This window comes from Paramisgurnus dabryanus, chromosome 1 (assembly GCF_030506205.2).
Source record: "Paramisgurnus dabryanus chromosome 1, PD_genome_1.1, whole genome shotgun sequence".
NCBI lineage: Eukaryota > Metazoa > Chordata > Actinopteri > Cypriniformes > Cobitidae > Paramisgurnus > Paramisgurnus dabryanus.
In genome coordinates this window covers 63018706-63042288 of record NC_133337.1, presented here as the reverse complement: position 1 = coordinate 63042288, position 23583 = coordinate 63018706, and the positions used below count along the sequence as shown (strand labels likewise).

The following is a 23583-nucleotide window of genomic DNA, read 5'->3' as shown; positions in this document are numbered from 1 at the left end:
CACTGACAAGTTAATTTTTATGACAGTTACAAGTTGCGTTTCCATTGCTCTTTAAATTGCGCCAATTGAAAAAGCTAATTGATAATGCAAAATGTAAACACAGCAATTTTGCATAAACTCCTATATATTGCAAAAAAAGTTTTTAAAGGTGATTACATTCAGGCAATTTGAAAAAGGAATATACCGCAAAACTGACGTGGTCAGTCACCTGTCGTGCGTAAAAGTCACATGATGATAATTTTTTAATATGGCACGTTTGGTTGGAGGACAAAACAGAAAAGATGTGTTCGACTTTATGTGGAGTCACAAGTGCATGACATCAAAATACCACGAGAGCGATTCTAAAGTCAACCCGTGGTGGCGAAAAGTGAAATTCGTGGATTCATCACCTTAGCGTAACTTCATAATGTAATCTGCCTGTCTTGGTTATGTCGTGCAACATAATGGACTACAAGTTTTGTGTTGGGAACCAGTTAGTATTTAATTTTTTTATTTAATATTATTTGGGCGGACATCTGCAGTACAACTCATTTAATGTTGTCTCGGTTCAGAGAAACGACCGGTCCTGTCAGATGCCGAGCAGCTCACGTGGTGTATCTATTTTGAATTATTTAAGGGACAGATTTCCAACGTTAAGACTGAAAAGTTTTAACCAGCTAAATTAAATAGAAAAGGAAATGAATGTTTATATAATTGTAATGGAAATAAAATTACCTCCCTGGGACGTTACAGTTATGTTACAGTTACGTAATATGTATTACGTAACTGGACTGTTCTTGGTTATCTCACGACGTTAGGAGATCGTAAAGAGCGACATAGTGATTTGGTACTGTAATGGTAATGAAATTACCTCTCTGGGTCGTAAAGTTGCCAGCTGGTAAGTCATAAAATTACCAAAATTGACCATATGAAGTGGAACACACCCATCACCATGGTTTTTGGAATGACTTATCGCAAACAAACGGAAATGCCATCATTTCACAATAGTTTTGTCGACATTTAGAAAATAAAGTTTTGCGCAGATCCTTAATGGAATCACAGCTACTATAATGCGAACAAAAACACCACAAAAAAAGAGACACAGAAGAAAGAGAATAAACCACAGATAAACAGATTTGGTGTGGCTTTTGTCAGTGTCAAGTTCTAAACTGATACCAATTGGATGAATAAGATCATCTGTAACGTCTGACCCGTGTCACAGGTGTTGCAGCCTCTCAGGAGCAAGACTTCGGTACTGCTAACCTGCACATGGAGGTGTCAGACATCGTCAGCGTGCTGGTTTATGTGGGTGTGGCCAAAGGCAATGGAGTTCTCTCTAAGACAGGTGAGCCTGAGATCACAACAAAAACAATACAGCTATGGATCATCTCATAGATCATAGTTCAATAAAAACATACAGCACTCAAGCTACAGTCATTTAAAGGGATAGTTCGGCCAAAACTGATATTAAACCCATGATTTACTCACCCCCAAGCTGTCCGAGTTGCATATGTCCATCGTTTTTCAGACAAACACATTTTCGGATATTTTAGAAAATGTTTTAGATCTTTCAGTTGATTAAATGTAATGTTACGGGGTCCACCCATAGTCCACGACCTTCAAGTCCAAAAAAAGTGCGTCCATCCTCACAAATTAAATCCAAACGGCTCCAAGATGATAAACACAGGTCTTCTGAGGGTAATCCGCGCGGTGTTATTGTAGAAATATCCATATTTAAAACTTTATTAACAAAAATAAATACCTTCCGGTAGCGCCGCCATCTTAATCGCGTCCGCATTCAGGATGAGAGCTTACGCAGCCTACGGAGGCTACTCTGCTGCTGCTCTGTGCCCCCGCCCTCCGAATTTGTCATACGTCACTAAGAAAAGTGCGTACACTACGCTTATACTTTCCCCTGAATGCGGACGTGACTAAGATGGCGGCGCTACCAGAAGGTAGTTGTTTACGTTAATAAAGTTTTAAATATGGATATTTCTACAACAACACCGCGCGGATTACCCTCAGAAGACTTTTGTTTATCATCCTGGAGCCGTTTGGATTTAATTTGTGAAGGATGGACGCACTTTTTTTGGACTTGAAGGTCGTGGACTATGGGTGGACCCCGTAACATTACATTTAATCAACTGAAAGATCTAAAACATTTTCTAAAATATCTGAAAATGTGTTTGTCTGAAAAACGATGGACATATGCAACTCGGACAGCTTGGGGGGTGAGTAAATCATGGGTTTAATATCATTTTTGGCCGAACTATCCCTTTAAAACCCAAACATGACCCTAAATATGTTAAGAAATAAATGTAATACTGAATAACTGGCTGAAGATTAGTGTTGGTGTGAACGGGCTTTTAATTTTAATGAAAGATCTTCGCCTGTTGAACATTAGGTCAGCGTTCAGTCTTTGGATGGTTTATGTCACAGAGACGTCTTCCTCCCCCCAACACTGCAGTGGCTTTTCTATTTTTATCGTCTGTCTCACGAACAAACGCGAGGAGAATATATAAAACCCAGACGGCCACACGCTCTCCTCGCCATTATTTCAACATCGCTCTGTCTGCAGAATAAGACAGCGCTCCCCTCCAGCCAGCTCCTTTTTATAATAAATGATGCTGACTGTGAGATATGTTTACTGTGTGTGTCAGAGACTACATTAATGTGTTTATATCACACACAGGAGTGCTGAAGAGGTTGGAGGAGGAAGATTTGGACGACAATGTAAAGAAAAGATTAAAGGACTCGAGTGAGACTCCCGGAGCCTTGTGGCACATCTACACCAGCAGAGACGGCGAGAAGATTAAAGAGTTTCTGCACAAGGTGATTTTCATTTGATTTCCCTCCATCCTAAAGTAATACAGTGAATCATTGCAATGAAACAGTCTGCTGCTCTCTCTCTCTCTCTCTCTCTCTCTCTCTCTCTCTCTCTCTCTCTCTCTCTCTCTCTCTCTCTCTCTCTCTCTCTCTCTCTCTCTCTCTCTCTCTGAGTGTGTCCTTACAAAACCTTTTTCTCTAGCAGTAGTTTTATAGAAGGAATGTAATCGCTGTCTAACAGAGTGCCCTGCTTTCAGATGTTTATGTAGTCATGTGGGAAATGGCTCAGAGTTTTTACTCAAACGAGTTTTTCTTTAAACAGAAAACACTGTTCAAAGCATTCAGTCAGCTAAAAGTGATTTCATTATTTATCTGCGATCGCGTTTCATGTAGCTGTGAAGGGTGAGGAACATACTGAAATTAAAGTCATTATTCACACTCTGTCACGTGACACAAGGACCGATAGCATTTGCGCCCGTGACGTCAAACTTGGCTTGATGCGAACATTAATAGGATGCGTTCTGGCTGATTTCCAGTAAATAATGTTTTTGACTTATAGCTGTCATACATCTTCACAAGACTTCAGTATAGAGAAAGTCACATGATTGATAATGAAATAGAGAAAGAATTTTTTTTACTCCTTTAAAGGAAAACGTCATTGTTTTTCAATATTTTACTATTTTCTTACCTCAACTTTTTTTTCCACATTTTTTGGATCAAAACTAGTTGAGACTTTTTTCATTTTAAAACATATTTTTTATATAAAATATACACTTTATTGCATTATTTCTATTTATTAAAATAAACGTAAACTACTATAACAACATTTTTATTTAATATTTAAAACTAAAGACACTTGGGAAAAACTTAGATAAGGGGTTACAATAAGCTTGAGTTTAATTCACTTTTGACAAATTTCAGAAGACCTTAAAGGACAAGTTCGGTATTTTAGACTTAAAGCCCTGTTTTCAGATTGTTTATGGTGAAATAGAATGGTTTTGACTGAAATTTCGACATTTTCGGCTGCCCTGAGAATTTTCACGTGTTTGTGTTTCAGCTCAGACCTCTACAATGGGTTTAATGGTGCACTGGAACAATCCTTCCTAAAATGCATTAAACTTTCGTTTACAAAGACGTGAAACTCACCGAGTGGTCAGGGGTGTTCACTGGTATGCTCACACAAACATCGCTCCAAAAGACGCATTCCAACAGGTTTTATCGTAGTGTTTACCAACTCCATTGACTTGTATTAGTTGTGCTGTGAGGTACGGTATTACTCCGCGCCGGGAACTTTGTTTCTATTCTTGCAATTGGCAAAGGCGGATTAGCGCCACCACCTGGGCTGGAGTGTTTATTATTCAAGCTCTAAGCGGAAGAATGTACGGGTGTGAGGCGTTTGGGGAAATAGGTCCACAAGTTAACAACGAATGCTAAAACAGCTGTTGGAAAGCATCTTTTGCAGCGATTTTTGTGTGAGCATATCAGTGAACACCCCTGACCACTCGGTGAGTTTCACGTCTTTGTAAACGAAAGTTTAATGCATTTTAGGAAGGATTGTTCCAGTGCACCATTAAACCCATTGTAGAGGTCTGAGCTGAAACACAAACACGCGAAAATTCTCAGGGCAGCCGAAAATGTCGAAATTTCAGTCAAAACCATTCTATTTCACCATAAACAATCTGAAAACAGGGCTTTAAGTCTAAAATACCGAACTTGTCCTTTAATGTGATCTTAAATCTTTATTGAAAGTGTGTCATATTTGTAGTCGAAATGTAACATACATTTAAAATTTGGTGCCTATTTGACCAAGAAAAGGGGTGTTTGTAGTCTCACTCCCTCAACAAAGATATTGGACTTCCTTCTTTCAATGATGCAAAATGATGATTTTTACATCATTGAAAGAAGGAAGTGCAACACTGAAATCTGTATTTCTCCTGTCTCAGCGGCAACTGAGGAAATGATGCACGACCATTCAAAAATATGACTGGGGTTCTAACTATACAAAGCTTAATGCAAATGGGTGAAGTGTCCCTTTAATGTGTGTATTTGCAGCTCAATGCCCAGCACATGGGTTTGATTTCCAGGGAATGGGAATGTAAAGCTGCTTGGCTAAAACGCCATATTGTGTCTTTCAAGTAAATGAGTATGCGTGTGTTTGTGAATGACAGGTGGCAAAAGAGCAAGGTGTGGAGATACCAGTGGATCACGACCCGATCCGTGAACAGAGCTGCTACTTGAACCGTAAGCTGCGTCAGCGGCTGTTGGATGAACAAGGCGTTCATGGCTGGACCGTGGTGCAGTTTCTAGGAGATTCGGTTCTGATTCCTGCTGGAGCTTTGCACCAGGTCTCACCTCACTCCATTCTCTTTTGTGATTGGTCAAAACCACACGATCAAATCAAATCATATTCTGTATTAATGACTGATGCAAAGCTCAATCTATTCTCATGTAGCCAGACTTCAAAATCTCTGAATACAAAGAGACACCCATTTAAAGGGCACATATTATGCAAAATTCCCTTTTACAAGATGTCTGGAGATAAATGTTTGTTAGCAGTGTGCAAACACAACAACCCTACAATGAAAAAATCCACTTACTCCTTCTTTTTTGATCCCCATTAAACCAAAGCAGTCTCATTAGACATGCTGTTTTATTTCTATATTTAATTTGATGTCACACTGATAAAGCTCCGCCCAAGGCAACTGAATGACTAGTTAATTTTACCCAAAAGCCTTTGTAATGTGTTTTTTAGCACATTCTAGCGCTAATGCGGCTACAGATATTATTGTTTTAGACTGTATTTACAGGAATCAGAGCTATTTTAACCAAAAGCACTGTTTGTTTGTAAGGGAGTTGGGAGCTGTAGCTCATTTGCATTTAAAGTTACACACATGAAAACAGCGGGTTTTTTTTGCTCCCACCCAAATAGGACATGCTGTAATAAATTTTGGACATGCTGTAATAAATGATCTGTGGGGTATTTTGAACTGAATTTTTACAGCCAGGCTCATCTGAGTCTTATATTACATCTTGTAAAAATGGACATAATACTGTACAGTACGTGCCCTTTAAATAGGGACTTTGTTATTGACATAAGCAGTGAATACATGATGCCACGTCTTTCAAAGCTGTTCTGGACAGGCATTTGTTGTACCAGACTAGGAATATAAGACTGATATTAACCAGACTCTTGTTAATTGTGTAGTGACCAGCCAATCAGATACATGTATTTTAAAGGATAGTTCACCCAAAAATGAAAATTCTGTCATCATTTCCTCATTCTCGTGTGGTTCTAAATATGTAAGAATTTATTTTTTCTGATGAACACAAAAGAATATATTTTGATAAATGATGGTAATCATACAGCTGATTGTAACCATTGACTTCCATAGTAGGAAAAACAAATTTTATGGAAGTATTGGGATAAATGAGGAAGATATTTTGATAAATGATGGTAAGCACACAGTTGATGGTACCCATTGAATTCCATCGTATTTGTTTTTCCTACTATGGAAGTCAATGGTTACAATCAGCTTGTATGCTTACCATCATTTATTAAAATACCTTCTGTGTTCATCAGAAAAAAGAAATTCATACAGGTTTAAAACAACACGAGGTTGAGAAAATGATGACAGATTGTTTTTTTGGGGGGTGAACTATTCCTTTAATAAAGCATTTTAAAAGGGGTATCAAAGGAAACATGTAATTTCATCACATACGGTTCAAAACATGACTTTCTTACTAGTATTTTTGTCTTGTTTTCAGTAAAATCTTAAATCAAGATGCAAGAGCAAAATTACCTAAGAAGATAAAAATCTGCCAATGGGGAAAAATCATAATTCTAGAAAAATGTGAGATTTTTTTTACCCCATTGCCAGATTTATTTAGCTTGTTCTAAGCACTAATTCACTTTTATGTTTTTATATTAAAAAACTAGACTTAATTTTGCTCATCAAGAAAATACATCTTGATTTAAGGATTTTAGATATTTGCACTGAAAACAATACTAAGGGCGCACTCACATTATCCAAACCAAACCAAACCATGCCCCAGCGCGATTGTCACCCCTCCCTACTCCCCCAGGTGCACGCACTCACACTGTACTTTGTATCGATCCGAGTCCAGGCGCGCTTTCGTCATTAAGATGCGATTGTTTTGAAAAAGCAGGAAGTAAAGAGCTCTCTTAACACTGGAACCCACCGTAATGATAAGTCTGTGTTTTTTTATTCGGAGTCGTTGGGTGCGCGATTACAGACAGCCCTCTCACATGTCATCATATTGCTTAGTTGATCTGTCACGTGTGCAGCTCGGACATTCACGTAACCCCGCTGCGCGCATCAAAAGGTTTTTACGGAGGCAGATGAACGTGAGTGGTCGCGCAACTGACGTCTTCACCTTTTGAATCGCGCTCAGGCGCGATTGCGCTCACACCACAGCCTTCCGCGCCTGAGCCCAAGTGAACCGCGCTCCGGCCCACCTCTGCAACCCGGCCGCGGTGCGATTAACTCTTTCACCGCCAGCGTTTTTAAAAAAAGTTGCCAGCCAGCGCCAGCGTTTTTCATGATTTTCACCAAAGTTTAATGCCTTCCAGAAAATGTTCTTCTTTAAATATATAAACATACAATATACCAAATGAAAGAACAGACCCTCTGCTTTCAAACAAAAAAAAAACGTTTCATCCTACCTTTAGTGGTTCTTTTGCAATCAGCTTTTGAATATGGGTAGGTTTTTGCAAAAACACCATATGTTGAGCAAAAAGCAGAAATAATTAAATTTTTGTGACTGACTTTTCATAGAGATCCCATTCAGAGCGATCTTTAAACAGACACGGACATGCAGCCGCTTGCCATAGGGCAATACTTCCGGGTTTAAAAAGTTGCGGAAGGGGGCCACCTGGTGGATAATAGCGGTATTGCGGAAAGACGGAAAATCTCGTCATTGGCAGGGAAGCGTTTTCTCTTAATTGACGAGATATCTCGTCAATGGCGGGGAAAGAGTTAATCAATCCGCGCCCGGGCACGGATCAGAGCGATCACACTGGTCAATCAAACCAGGCTTTGGGGGTCAAACGCGCCTGAGCGCGGTTTGGTTTGGATAGTGTGAGTGCGCCCTAAGTAGGAAAGTCATTTTTGCATTGTACACGGCAAAAAAAATATTTTCAAGAAGAAAATTATTTGTATTTTTGTCTTGTTTTCAGTAAAAATATCTAAAAATTCTTAAATTAAGATGCCTTTTCTTGAAGAGCAAAACAACCCAAGGAAATAAGTCTAGTTTTTAGACCAAAAATATCACATTTAAGTGATTTTGTGCATAAAACAAGCAAAAAATCTGCCAATGGGGTATGTAAAAAAATCTTTGAAAAATTTGCTTACCCCATTGGCAGATTTTTTGCTTGTTTTATGCACAAAATCACTTAGATTTGATATTTTTGGTCTAAAAACTAGACTTATTTCCTTGGGTCGTTTTGCGAATCAAGAAAAAGAATCTTAATTTAAGAATTTTAAGATATTTTTACTGAACACAAGACAAAAATACTAAGAATTTTTTTTCTTGAAAATCATTTTTGCAGTGCAAAATGATATAAATTAGAACCATGCCTGATGTTTATGCTCTTCCTCATTCTAAAGACACACACCAGAATCAAGCACATCCTCATCCTCATGTGCTTGTGTGTCTCTCTGTACAGGTGCAGAACCTTCACAGCTGTGTCCAGGTGATCAATGACTTTGTCTCTCCGGAGCATGTGGTGCACTCATTCCACTTAACCCAGGAACTGAGGTCTTCTAAAGAGGAGATCAACTATGAAGATAAGCTACAGGTACAGTTGAAAACTGTATAGTTTATCGTTTCTATATAGAGACACAAACAAATCAACTAGATCAATAATACACGAGCCTCTGCTCCATCTGATGTGTGTCACTGGCTCTGTTTTAAAATCTAACTGTCTATGCTTTTTTAGCCTGGTCGAGTACACTTGTTTTTCTAAAAAGCCCTCCATTAACCGAGCCTGTATTGGCACATTTGATGTCATCATCTTCTGAATGGATTTTTGCTGATTTGATTGTGAATGTGATCCTTAGGTCAAGAACATCTTTTACCACTGTGTGAAGAATTCAGTGGGAGTATTAAAGAGGTGCTGTGCAGAGGAGGAGGAAGAGGAGGAGGAGGAGGAGGAAGAGGAGGCAAACTCATGACACTCTGCCACCGTTTGCACTTGTCCCAAAAATATGCACACTAACGCTCACCCGACAAACCTCCAGTGCCAAGCAGAGATGACAGCAGGAAAACCGTATTTATTTGTTACTGACACACACACCATAGCAGTATAGGCCATCAGGATGACTGATCGACACGCACCCCACGTCTGAAGATAATCCGACAGCATCGCTGTCCCGACTCAAGTATTCGTTTGACTGTTTGATTCTTTTGTTCCCCTGTTGTTCTTTCATATACTGTACAGTTTCAGTGGAGAATCGTATTTATTTTTTGGAGCTCTGCGCTCCGAACCCGATCAAATGTAAATGTGACTTGTACAGTTTGCTAATGGATTTGTGAAGCCGCTCACTACTTTGGAGTTACTGTGAGAGAGATCAGCTGTCTCATGTGCTCATGCCATATATCTTTTAAGAAAACGAACTGCCAAACAATTGTAAACATGTGTACAGTTCTATAATGTAAAGAAAGATTAACACACGTCAGCATTTTATTAAGAAGTGTTCGCTGTAAAATTGAGACATTTACAAAAAAGTTGTAATTTATTTAAGAAAACTGTCATTTCTCCTTTTTATGTTCAAATTTACTATGGTGAACTTTTGAAGTTCTGTGAAAATAAAAGGATATCTTACTATGCTGTGTAAATATATACATATATACATTCACTGATGTATTTTTTTAAAACATGGCTTGCTTCAAATTGCAAATTTTAAAGTGCAAGTGTTACATGCTTTGTACATTGAAGTTCAAAGGGGTTTTACATTTTCCATTAAAATGGATTTATCAAATCTGTCTGCCTTGCTTTACTGTCAATCTGATGGAAGACTAAAAAATAATTATACATCAGTGTCACACGCACGTTAGGTTCGTCACGCTGATTTATCTGGCCCCAAATTACAAAATCATAAGTTTGACTTTTGCACCAATGCACCAACGCATGTGTCATTCAATGATTGAACACTAGATGGTGCTGTGGAGTCAATGTAGGAATTTGTATGTTCAAGCAAAATTGAACACCCATTTCTTACGATCTTACGTTTAAAATGAATATAAAATAATAACAATTATCTTACAAAAAACTAACACATCTCATCATCAGCTAGCCAATACCTCCATTAACCCTGTCACTGTCCCACAGGTGGGATGTTTGGCATTACATATTTAAAACAATAATTTCTTTGTCTAAACCTACACTAATCTTGACAAACTATATATCGTTGGAAACTTCTAAGAATGTGGTTTTCATAGTTCAAGGACATTTGATGATAGAAGTTGTACATTGACAATCATTTTGTTAAATGTCACTGACCCCGTAGGAATACATATGAATTCTTATATATTCATAAATCTAATATTCTTCAATTGAATCTATGAATCTTCATAAATCTGACAACCTACATATCATTGCAAAGCTCTAAGAATGTACTTTTGATATTTCGAAACCTTTTTGCAATAAGGGAGAGCAATTTTTCAGAAAAACTTAATTTTAAAAGATAATGTTTTAGACAGAGATATATTTTTGCTGTGGTCAGTAACTCACAAGTGTGGTCTATCAATACCAGGTGGAATTTTCAACCAATGTAAAACGACTTCAGCATAATTTCACAAGTAGTAACACAATTTTTACTTTTAACCCTGTCAGCTGGGATGAAAGTAACATACAGGTGGGTCAAAAGTAACGCAACAAAACAAGATACATTTTTGTGTTACACTTAGTAAATATACATGACTATGACCTCATTAATATGTAACCGCAAACATATTTTGTCATTTATCTTATTTTAAAATGTTTCAAAAGCAACCCCGCAGTACCAAGTTGAATTGTTTACAATAAAAAATTAATATTATGATATTAAATTCAACTAAATTAAATTAAATTAGCATAATATAAATTGTAAACATAATGCAACAGTATTATTAGTGGGACAAAAGAAACAAGTGTTACTTTCGTCCCGACAGGAACTCCTGACATTTAAACTCGATTTACTTTAAATCTGTTACAGCAGTGATCAATTTACAGGTTTTTAGTGCTCTAACACATCCTAAAGTTTGATTTCTCAGTGTTTTTCAGAATTAAAGAAAAACACAATGCGTTCTAAGAAAAAAATGACCGCTTCAGGAATTTACTTAACATGGTAGAAAACAGCTTTCTGGGCCTAGACATGCGAAACAATGAGGAAATAATGTAATGTTTATCAGCTTTGTCAAGGATTGCGTGCTAAAGATGCTGTCATTGTTTGGAATGCAAATGTAATCAATCAAGACTCAAAGAAAATCGCTTGTTTCTTTCATCCCACGTTTTTTTGCCCTGATTTTCCCCTTATAATAATGCAGTGACAGTTATTTATTAATTTGTAACAAGAGTATGCAGCTAACTGTTGACACCTAGTGGCCTTTGTTGGTAAAATCCCTAAAAGTGTGACAGAAACCAAATTTTTGGTGATTTTAACTTAAACTCTGGTTCAGAGTTGTGCATTTATTTTTTATTTATAAATATAAAATACATACTTAATTGCATTATTTAAAGCTCATGTAACACACGCTGTTTCTGCATTTCTGATGTTAATCTGGAGTACCTATAGAGTAGTATGACATCCTTTATATCTCCGAAGAGTCTTTAGTTTAATCAGATTTATAAAAGAAAGATTAGCTTTACCTAATCTTTCTGATAACGTACGAAAAAATGAAGGAGGAGTTACTACCGCGGGAGGAGCGAGTACGAATCATACAACACTATACAACACTTATAACTTATGATTCACTTGTTCATGTCATTTATGTAATATGCACGTGCCTATTTCCAACATAAGACAGAAGTCTGTCTTACTGCATGCAACTCTGGGGGAAGTGCCCATATAAAGAAGTGATACGTATAGAAAACCCCTGAAACGTCAGCTGGACCTGTAATCGAAAAAAACTTTCCGAAGCTTGTACGAACGTTGGCGAAGTGAATTCGGCACAGAAATACGCCCAACTGCTTTTTGGACACTTTGCCTAGCATGAAAAAACAACTCTATAACTGTGTCAATAAGTCAGAATGCTTGAAATACCATTGAACCACCCCTTTAATATTCACAACTTCTAACACCTCAGTGAAAAAAACTGTAAAGTGTCTTCTATAAAAAGAGCCCAAGATTTTGCCTGGTTAATATGCCAGATTATCTTGTCTTTAAAGCAATAACATCAGGTTTTGCCATTTTTGTTTTTTACATTTATTAATATAGTTAGTTATTTTATAATAATACAGTTAATTAGACAAGCCGCATACGTTTTATGGTTCAGTTGTGCTCAAAGGGGAACACACTCATATGTAAAATGTTAGATTATTAACATTTTCTAATGTGGTATTACAGTAAAACAATGAACAAATGCATCAAATGCCTCCAGATGTGTTCATTTTTTAATGCTCACCAGATCAAGTAAACTCACAAAAGAATTATACACGAACTCTCTTAATCATATACTTACAGCTAGTACAATCATTCATGCATCAAAACATTTTCCTCATGATTATAACATCACACAAAAAATTTAAAATAACAAAAAATCAGATGCGCCCTGATTACTGTGGTAAACCAGTAATGAAACATTGAAATAAAAAAAGCTAAATGTGGATTTGGTTCCCTCTTCATGACACAAATACGAGCCACTGTTTGAAACTTTGCTGCGTTGCATTTAAAAGCTTTCTTTTCACATCTGGCACGTGAATCGGCATGAACCTGCTTTATTGTTAAACATGGTATGATTGTGCAGTTAGTTACCTGAACATGTTAACAACGTGATTATGACATCTGGACAACCCTTGACTGATTACAGTACAAATTAAACAACAACATCCTCGGTTCCTCTGAGTCCCGACTGAAGCTTCAGGATCCCAGGACCTTCATTTCATCGAGTTTGAGATCGTGTGATGGAGCAGCCACAACATGAAGACAAAGCCAAGCGGGAAATTACAAGACAAACAGAAAACAAAGAAAATGCCTTTAGGTAAAATGCCACTATAATGCAATTCTGTTACTGTACTGCATGGGATTATTGCTTATAATTCACACTCGCTGTACGGTAATCGAATGCCACCATTTCTGACTTCAACCCTGAAAGAAAGAGTTGCCCCTTGCCCTATACAAATCATCAAACATAAGCACGGTTTTAGAATTCAGGGTTGCTACAAAGACACTGTGTGAAGAATCGTCCAGGGTGGTAGAGATGACATCATGACCGGCCTTCATATTACTCTACTGGACTTTTGCAATAAGGCAATACAAGTGTGTAGGGTTGTAAGCTGGTTATCTGTGTGTCTGTGTGTGGATTCAGAAACAGGATGCAGAACTAAAACTGCATTGGATTTGAAATCTGATGTAGAAAACTAAAGCTGCATTTCCATCACATCAATAGTGCTTATCAACAGGTCAGGGTACAGCACAAAACACACACACACACACACACACACTCTTACAACACACAAACACAGTCTGGATGTAGTTCACAGTGTTCATCGTCCGCTGTGTCTCTGTGGGATACACCTGTTTTAACTCATAGCGGGGTTCTGAAGAGGCTGATAAAAGGTGAAAGTGGATATTATTCGTACGTTATGACTGATAACAGCGTGTGTCATCTCCAGTCCCTTTCATTTGAACTTCATAACAAAATCAAGTTAGAAATGTTCAAAAAGGCACACAAACTTCAAAAGAGTTGTTTTCCTTGTATTTGTCAGTTTTATAGCTACAGAGCCTAGAGGGCGCCACTGAGAAAGGGCGAGCGAAACGCGCTCCGATCACTTCGGCGGGTTCTTCCAATCCGTAACGTCCCTGTGAAGCGGTCACAGCTTCTCGTTGTCCAACAGCTCCTGCAGTTCTTGCTGGATGTCCTCTGGAAGCTCCAGACCAGGAAGGTCTTCCAGAGGAATCTCCTGAGTGGGCATCTCCAGCGGAGGTAGCTGAGGGATGGGAATGTCCTTGGCCTTGCGTTCCTCGCCCGACCGCGGAAGAACCCAAAGCTCCGACCTCTCCACGAAGTCCGCGTCGGCGTAGGGCTCCTTCTTCAGCCGGGCGTTCTCTGTCCGCAGGTTCTCGTTGTCCCGTTTCAGACGCTCGTTCTCGCACACCAACTTGTCCACGAGTTTGCGCAGGTCCTCGATGGTGGTCTGCTGCTCCTCCAGGCGGGTTTTGTCATCTTTCTGGGCTTTACTGCCCGGGCAGGGCTCAGAGCGGACGTCTTTGTTCTTCAGGAGGTAAAGCCAGGTGTCGTACTCGCGCTCTGGCTGCGAGGTGTCTCCGGTAGCTGCGCTCGGCTGTGGGTGGCGGCGTGGCGTGTGGTCTGAAGAGACGGTCTGCAGCGCTCTGGGCTTGGTTTCTCGTCTTGCCCGTTTCCATCGTTCTTCTATCAGCATCTGCTGCTTCATGTGACTGTCTCTCTGGAGCTCCAGAGACAAGCGGGCCTGCACAATGAAAACAACATTCAATTGTCTCATCACAAATCATTTTCACACACGCACATGGAGATGGCTAGCATGTGATGAGGCACTGTAAAGCTTTTTTGGCATGTGCAGCATTGGCTGCAAATTCCCTAATCGATACTTTGGTCGTACTTTGGTTTTTGCTCAGAGACGTGCAATGGTCACTATCAAAATTTAATAATCTATTCAAGTGTTTTACAGGCTTTTAGTCCGTCTAAAATGTTATGAGATTGTGAGTATACATCATAGATGTCAGATATTAGGCGTGGACAAAGCTTAAGACATGGAGCTCTGCAGTGCCCCCTTGGGACAAAAGTGTTGGGTTTTACCTACAGTCACCAAATTTGATCAATGTTATACAAAGACATTGAAGATGCTAAACTGGGAACAGATTTTGATATCTTAAACATTGCATAAAAAGTGGAAACTGAAAGCGTTTCATATTTTCAGTATGCACTGAGTGATTGAGACACTTTGAGCAGTTTGTTTTGTCATGGGGTCTGATCACAAAGACGTGACGCTATTGTGAGTAAATAGCATCACCAACTGGCAACAGGAATTGTGTCACAACAAACTTTGAAATATTCCTCTTATATTTACCCGCTAAAAAGTGTTCACCCACCGTGCATTGTATTCTCAAAGCACTTACAGTGATGATGCCATAATGCTTAAGTCCATCATAACAGCTTGCAGCTATATTAATAATTTATCATTCGAGCTGTCGGGTTTGATTTTTCAAGTAATATCAGTTTGACTTTAACCCACATTAAGAAAGTAACTCTGTGGCTAACTTGCAATTTTATGTTTTAAACAGAGATGGCGACAGTGAGGCAAAATTTTTGTAAACAAACAAAAATAATAAATAACTTAAAAATTCAGCACTGCAATAAATGAAATGTAGTCTATAGGATTAATAAAGACTTGATCTATCAGAGCATTGTGACAGAAAGATCAACAGGAGATCTGTGACCCTGGACCACAGATCTCCGCCTTTCGGATGAGACGTTAAACCGAGGTCCTGACTCTCTGTGGTCATTAAAAATCCCAGGATGTCATTTAAAAAAGAGAGTAGGGGTGTGCCCCGGCATCCTGCCCCAAACTTGCCCATTGGCCTACTAATCATCCCCATATATAGTAATTGGCTATATCACTCTATCTCGCACTAATAAGCTGGTGTGTGGTGGACGTTCTGGAGCAATATGGCTGCCGTCGCATCATCCAGGTGGATGCTGCACAGTGGTGGTGGTTGAGGAGATTCCCCCGTTCATATGTAAAGCGCTTTGAGGTCTGCAGAAAACACGCTATATAAATGTAACGAATTGACCACAAAACCAGTAATAAGTCACACTGTATATTTGTAGCAATGGGTAAAAATTGTAGATTTTTTGTGTTTTTCTAAGTCGCTTTGGAGCATTTCTTATTGTTTTGGACAAATTGCAAATGCTTTGGTACAATCATGCAGTTGATTATGTACAATTGTCTGTTATTTGCTAAATTTTCGCTTATGTCATTTTCATCAAAATACATTACCGTACTTTCCGGACTATAAACCGCACCGGAGTATAAGCCGCATCATTCAAAAATGTGTCATTAAGACGAAATAACGTCTGGCGGCTGTAGACGGTTATGTTGTCCCTTGCCTCATAAATGTCAAAATTAAGTCATACTAACTTACAAGGCGCATATGACTGCAAGACGCAGCACCAGCCAAGTTTAGGGCTGTGTTGAAAAAATCGATTCACCGATTCTGAATCGATTTTCATGTTAATCTCTAAAGATCGATCCGTAACTCAAAGAATCGATTTAATAATTAATAACTTAAACTTGCCGCGTCATTGAATTTACGCATGCGCGCGAGGTGGAAGGACATTAAAAAAACGAACATAGCCGTCAGGAACGTTAAGCAAGCGGTTGTTTTGAAAACTCTAGAAACGCTCAAAGCTGCGATCTACATGTAAAATAATCCACTCATAACAAATGAACGAGTTATTTGTGTAATTTTTATAATAAGCGCCATGCAGTGAATCCACCGCGGGTCTCCAGTGAAACTCTCTCTCTCTCCCTCCCTCCCTCTGTGCTCATGCAGCTATGGGAAGCCGATCTCCTCAAAAGAAGGACGAAACTGCGCCACTCGATTGATCCGCGCTGCGCGGACCAATTATACGCGCAGCCCAATGGACAGAGCCGCGCGACTATCTGGATAGCGCAGAGATGAGTTGTTTACTTGCGCCACCCGATGGATAGCGCAGCGCTGACCAGTTTCATCAGAGCAGCGCGACCCACTGGGAAGCGCAGCGCGACTCTGATGGAATAGACTCGATTTACCCACAATTCTCTGCTAGTGGGACAAAACCGTGTTAGTGCTGTCAAAACATTATTACATTTTAAAGATAAAAAATATAAGTATAATTATTCGACTGTTTATTTATTGGCAGGCAACTTGTGCGAATTCCACTCCCTCTCTCAAAGAAGCAACTTAAACCATTTTGCAAGATGTAAACAACGCTGGTCCAGAAACACTTCCTGTCTCAGTTTGTAACTGTTTTCTTTATTTCACATATATCTTAAAGATGTTAGTTTAACTTTTTGATTCAGTTATTTTGGTTGTTGTATTTTATCCCAACGTGTTAAAAAACTGAAACACGAAGAGCTTCGACCAATTGTTTACGACTTGCAAAATGGTCTATATAGCAGTGCTTGGTTATTGGGAACAGTTGAGATATTAACAAATATACAGCTTATGTCACTTTATCAGTGCGGGACTAACAAACCAAAGTAACTTGCAAACCCACATTTCCTGATATGTCAAGAAATGCAGCTGGCACTACCAGAAAAATATATGCAAAACAATTGCATAATGCTATAATGTCATTATTAAATCATTAAAAATTATTACAAAAATAAAATAATAAAATAAATGTAACTGCAATGCATAAAGTATACAAATGACGGCAGCATATAAGATGAGAACACCATATAAGATATTATAAATATAAAACGAGCACTCAAGGTAGATAAAAAAATCGTTGATCATTGCCATTCATATTGTAATCATTTTTATTAATGTCAAATAACAGAATAGTAGAATTCGTGCATATCTTTAACACAAAATAAAAAAATAATAATAAACAGAGATAATTTACGTCAGACGTGTGGTCACCTCTATTAAATTAACTACCAAGAGGAAGAAATTGTTATTTATTGTTACCCGATTATACCAATCAAGCTGATAAGTATTTAGATGCTGTTTTAACTTATGCATATTAGTAAATTAAGTTGTCTTGTGGCAAAATTAACAAAATGGTTATTTAAACTGGAAATAAATTGTATACTAACAGAGAATTGTGGGTAAATCGAGTCTATTTCATCAGAGTCGCGCTGCGCTTCCCAGTGGGTCGCGCTGCTCTGATGAAACTGGTCAGCGCTGCGCTATCCATCGGGTGGCGCAAGTAAACAACTCATCTCTGCGCTATCCAGATAGTCGCGCGGCTCTGTCCATTGGGCCGCGCATATAATTGGTCCGCGCAGCGCGGATCAATCGAGTGGCGCAGTTTCGTCCTTCTTTTGAGGAGATCGGCTTCCCATATGCAGCCGGTCTCTGACGGGCAGAGGTTTCTTGAGGTGTGCGCAACGGGTCGCCAAATAAAGAGTTCTTCTTACACATAATAATGCTAATAGTTGTAAAGGTTTCTGAACTTTAAGCAAGCTAATTACAAAACTCGCGTTTATATCAGTGACACGTGCGCTGTAGTTTGACGCCTAATTTGCTTATAGTACAAACATCTTTGTTCAGAAAGACGAGAAAGAGACGAAAATGTTAACGTGTAATAGAAAGTAAAGAGCGTCAAAACAGACTTCATCACATCATAGCACCCGTCATAATATCTATAAAGAGGTCCGTCTCTCATATACAGGTATTTATCCTGTCTGTAGGTTTGTGCATAAATTTATACCTGTTCATTTTACATACTGCCTATTTTTAATGTAATGTATGCATAAATACAAAATACAATGCATACTATAGCTTCAATAGTCTTTAAAATTAATAACTCAATTAAAAACAAGATTCTGTCTATCAAGACTTAATCTGTTGTTATCATCTGGGCATTTTCACTTTAACATTATTAACTTTAAATTGTCCATATTTTAAAACTGTGGTGAGCAGTTAAAAGCTATAGTGAGTGGCAAATAACTGCACATTTTTATAATCCAAAAAACTGAAAAACATGTATACCATGAAATATACTGATAAAATGACTCATGGAATAGATTTTTGGTCATGCCATGCACCCCTATCTGGCACCATTTCGGGCTTTTTTCAAAAACACTTATCTAAATCTCGAAGATCGGATCAGATCGGATCGGATCGAATTGAATCGAACAATGATAATCGATCCAAGATCTTGAGAATCGGAATCGAATCGATTCTTGAAATTTGAATCGAAACCCAGCCCTAGCCAAGTTATGAAAAAAAAAAACGTGGCTTATAGACCGAAAAATAATAAGGTATACTGGTTTATGTTGAATAATCTTACACCCTTAAAGCTCCCGTTCTTTCTATGTTTTTGAAGCTTTGATTGCGTTTATAGTGTGCAATATAACATGTGTTCATGTTTCACGTGTAAAAAAAGCGGTATTTTTCACACAATTGACTTATCTGTATAGCATGGTTTTCACTGTCCTAAAAACAGACTGATGTCTCCCTTGTTCTATGAAGTCCCTCCTTCAGAAATACGTATCGAGTTCTGATTGTGTAGTTTGTTCAGTGTGTTGTGATTCGACAGAAGCTTAGCTTAGCAGAGTCGTTTGAGCCAAAGCTGGTGACTGACGTATTCCTGTGAGCGGAGTTTAGTCAACTAACTGACATCATTAAAAATTTCAAAATCACAATGGGTCTAGTTCATTAAAAACGAGCAGAATTAATTTTTGTGTTAATCGTTTTGGCATAAATTTTAGGATTCCTAAAAATTTTATTATTTTCAAAATATTATTTGGTATGAAAGAAATGTACACCTGCTCCTCACCATGTGTATGCTGCCTAAAACATTAAAACACTCTGTATAATTTTAGACAAATTACTTAGACATTGTAATAAACTATGTATCATAATGACATTGTCACAAGTTATTTTGTGCTGCTGTCTTTATAAATTTTTTACTTTTTAACTTTGGGAAAAACACAGAGCTCTTCACTGTCCTTTTTTACACAGACATCCAATCACAGTAGTGAAGGAGTGAAACAAACAATACATCGACCAACCCTCATACTTGTACAACTCAATGGAGAAGTTAATATTACTTGGTACTGCCTTTTTATATCAGTAATATTGTTTCAAATAAGATAGTAGATTCATGTTGTGGATATCCCAGATCACAACAACAAACGTGTCTCTGGAATAAACGCATTGCTTCCAAAGCGCAACCATCCTGGTTGTTTTCAGAAGAGCACCAGGTATTACTTCAGCTTGCTGAAAACACTTTGGTGGACACAGCTTAAATTATTAATGTATTGAGAGGCATGTAGCCTATAAGTCTCTTATGCATTTATGCAATATAATGTAGCCAAACCAGAGAATGGAGTCCAGAGGATTACAGCTTTCTTAGATATGTAATTTGCATAGCTGTAGTGCACAGACGGGGATTATGCTAATTGTAAATAAAAGTGCATGTGCACCCTATTTACGAACGATTGGAATTCAATAACATACACACATTTCACTATTAAATTTGACGTTTACGAAGTACTTGTGAATCAGGAAGAGAGTTTTCAGAAAGGTCTGTTTACGCCCAAATCACACACATATTAACTCATATTAACTTAAGAATTTGTCATGAATGAGACCCAATGTGTGTAATTTGATTACAGAAAAAAGGTGAAAATGTAAAATTCGTCTGCAGTTTACATCAGAAAATACTGACACATATAATTGTGTACACTTGTTATATTGATAACATGGCTAAACATTTTGACTGTCTTGTTCATGAACAACGACACAAGTATTTGCCATTTTAATGGGACTGACATGTTCACTGACATAAAAATAAAAGATGATATATAAAAGATATAATGATGTTGTGCAGTTTGTACAAATTGTTCTGAGAAATGCACGCATTATTTTGCAAATTTTTTAAGAATGATTCGAGAAATGCTCAAAAGCGACTGAGAAAAACTGTAATGCCAAAAATCCTTAGGATATTACGGTAAGTAAAATCATGTTCCATGAAGATATTTTGTAAATGTCCTACTGTTAATAGATTAAAACTGTAATTATCATTAGTAATGTGTGTTGCTAAGACATTATTTTTGAAAACTTTAAATGCGATTTATTTAATATTTTTATTTTGGCACCCTCAGATTCCAGATTTTCGAATAGTTGTATCTCGACCGAATATTGTCCCATCCTAACTAACCATACATCAATGGAAAGCTTATTTATTCAGCTTGATACATGCCATATTTAGATAATATATACATCTCAATTTTAAATGTAATGTTTGCGTACCTGTTCACATTCTGTGAGCTTCATGGCCTCTTGGAGAAGTTCTGTAATATGGAGAAAATTCATATAAAACAAATGCATTTAAATTTAGTTTAGGGTTTAATGTGACTTAGTCAGTGTGTGCGTGTGGGTTGGTAAATGTGGTTTACAGGGACATGAATAGTGTATGATGACATGTTTATAATGCACAGGAAGTGTTTAAACGGCTTTAAAAACACACCAAATGGTACATTTTCATAGATTAAAGACTACCAACAGGTTTTTTGTGAGAATTGGAGTTGGGGAATGGGCTAGGTAGGTTATAATAGAATATATAGTTCAATGCATTGCGTCTATGAAATTTTCCTCGTCAACCATGTATGCCTGACTCTGTGTGAGTTACTGCAACAGATCTTATATGAAGCCCACAGTAATTCAAAGGAACGCTTGGCAAAGACAGAAACCGTGACTACATGGCAAACCTGCAGCTTTTCTGTGACAGGAGATGGCATCCTCAAATTTCCCAGCAGCCAGCAAGCGGTCTGCTTTCCTGCACTGCTGATGGGCCTGAGAGATGATACAGCTTAATATTACTTTATTACATCATGTAAATCGAACAATGTTATTGAACTATTGATTACTACAAGTAATCAATGCATAGTTGTGCAACCATGACTGCAAGATGACTCTTAAACAAAACAGTTAAACTGATTGAGAAATCTTGTAGTAGTACATAAGAGAACATTTAATAATTGACATATAAGAGAACATTTAATAATTTACATACAAGAGAACATGGTTAACATCAAGTTCATCCTCAATCATATGTTTACTTATGAGATGAATTACTCCTGCTTTAAACAGTACGGTAACAGTGAAAACACATACAAAACAAGACGTGATTACATCACAGTCAAATGACTAACAGCCTTATTAAAGGACTGAAGATGTGTTTTAACGTTTTATATTTTGACAGTGATCACAGCTGACCTGCGGCTAAGCTACAACAGCTAGCATGCTAATGTGACTTGTAAACAAACACTCACGAGGTTGAGAGGGCTGTCCAACACCTCCATCCCGTCACTGCATAAGACATTCACGTGCGATTATTATCATATTACTATCTTTATTCCGGGCCCAGAGACTGTCACCGGACGCTAAATCCAAAGATGAAATATACGAGCAAAACAACTTCCGCCCTGTGACGCCTCCCGTCCATCGCGTCGCAACGGTCGGACGTGCGTTACGTGAAACTTCATTCGGTATCTTTTTTTACAATTGGTGTTTTTTGTTGTAATTATAATTTGTCATTATTTGTTACCTGTACATTGTTTTGAGGTTCACAGAATTAAAAAAGAAACTTCAATCAGCGCTGCGCAGACTGATCGGTTGATGAGCTAATAGAACCGCGAGAGCGAAATTTTCTACATTGCTCTCGCGGTACTTTGACGCCATATGGCATGCGCATCACCGCTTTAAGTCAAACACACCTTGTTTTTTTATTTATTTAATTTATTATACCCTTCCAGTTAGCCAAAATCAAATCATTTTAAGAAGAAACATTTTTATATTGTATCTTCAAGTTGTATCTTATTTTCTTTTACGCGAAATTAAATGTATAAATAAATATATGTGGAGAGGTTATGCGTTCTGGCCACTAGAGAGAGCTATTCTCTCAGAAATTACGTGAACACGAACAACATAATCTTTCACGTTCTTTATATTTATTATGGTATTATAAAAGTTTTTATATTACTATTACCAAGTGTTCAAACACACACTACAGCAATAATACGACATAGTATGAGCACTAAAACAAAAACCTTGAAATAATAGTAGAAAATGTGCCATACAAACACTATGGTAAACGCTGTAAATATTGTAATCTTTCAGTAGTAAATAAATATATCAAATGTATTCAATATATCAAAGTGCCATAATATCACTGTCCAATGATTTATTCGAGGATTTAAACTTAAGGTAACACTTTTTTTTTTTTTGCAAATCTCTATCTGTAAAAGGTTTAATAATAATGCAGCATGGTGAACTTTAAGCCATTTGAACTTTTTGAGGTTTAGGAAACATTTGCAAGCTGTCAGAGATTATAACGACATATTTAGACATAGGCAGACATATTAATTATTATGTCCCACTAGTATATTATGGTCACACATATAGGCCTAGTTGTTTTATGTGTGTGAAATCTATATATGTAAACAAAACAGAGACAGCATGTTCTGTTTCTTTCTGTCTGTTGGTTGGAAATTCCTTACACAGCATCATATTGCGTTTATTGAAGAGGAGTGCACTTATTAGCCGATGACATCATCAGCTGAAGTACTTTGTTTTTGTTGTCAAGTGCCACTTGCTTTATCCAAATGATCTTCAGTTACTACTAACAGAGAGCAGAAGCAGATCAGACACAGATTCATGGATCACAGCACTAATGTACATGTACATGATTTAGGGCCAAATAAGGGAGACTGCACATTTTATATAAGAACCTTTGATCAGTCTATTGCTGCTTTGGTTTATGCGAGTTTATGCGGTAGATTAAAATTAAATAAAAAAAATGTGACAGTCATAAGTAAATTAATAAATATCCAGAAGGAAATTGCATTGCTCAGAAATG

The 23583-nt window shown here is 37.7% G+C and overlaps 2 protein-coding genes across 7 annotated transcripts in view; one reads left to right on the top strand and one right to left on the bottom strand.

Annotated features, from left to right (window-relative positions):
- Nucleotides 1–9806, top strand: part of jmjd1cb (jumonji domain containing 1Cb) — a 143876-nt gene extending 134070 nt beyond the window's left edge. For all 6 annotated transcript variants that reach the window (XM_065253660.2, XM_065253658.2, XM_065253656.2 and 3 more), the window contains 5 exons: nucleotides 1202–1324; nucleotides 2672–2811; nucleotides 4974–5150; nucleotides 8492–8623; nucleotides 8886–9806. In XM_065253660.2, coding sequence (XP_065109732.1) covers nucleotides 1202–1324; nucleotides 2672–2811; nucleotides 4974–5150; nucleotides 8492–8623; nucleotides 8886–8999 — 686 coding nt within the window. In that variant the 3' untranslated portion in view covers nucleotides 9000–9806. The remainder of the gene's footprint in view (nucleotides 1–1201; nucleotides 1325–2671; nucleotides 2812–4973; nucleotides 5151–8491; nucleotides 8624–8885) is intronic.
- Nucleotides 9807–12406: 2600 nt separating this feature from the next.
- On the bottom strand, nucleotides 12407–22179 carry nrbf2b (nuclear receptor binding factor 2b). The gene is made up of 4 exons (XM_065253661.2): nucleotides 21998–22179; nucleotides 21434–21518; nucleotides 20976–21016; nucleotides 12407–14455 (listed from the first exon to the last, which is right to left on the bottom strand). The coding sequence occupies exons 1-4, from the start codon at nucleotides 22025–22027 to the stop codon at nucleotides 13838–13840; spliced, it is 774 nt and encodes a 257-aa protein (XP_065109733.1). The 5' UTR covers nucleotides 22028–22179; the 3' UTR covers nucleotides 12407–13837.
- Between the last annotated feature and the right edge of the window lie 1404 nt (nucleotides 22180–23583).

Bases quoted from the DNA above. Each gene is read 5' to 3' on its own strand.
- nrbf2b (XM_065253661.2), bottom strand. From the start codon at position 22,027: ATGGAGGTGTTGGACAGCCCTCTCAACCTC. The intron at 21,017-21,433 runs GTTTGCCATGTA...TCCATATTACAG, and splicing joins CTGTCACAGAAAAGCTGCAG to AACTTCTCCAAGAGGCCATG. The intron at 14,456-20,975 runs GTACGCAAACAT...TTCATTGTGCAG, and splicing joins AGCTCACAGAATGTGAACAG to GCCCGCTTGTCTCTGGAGCT.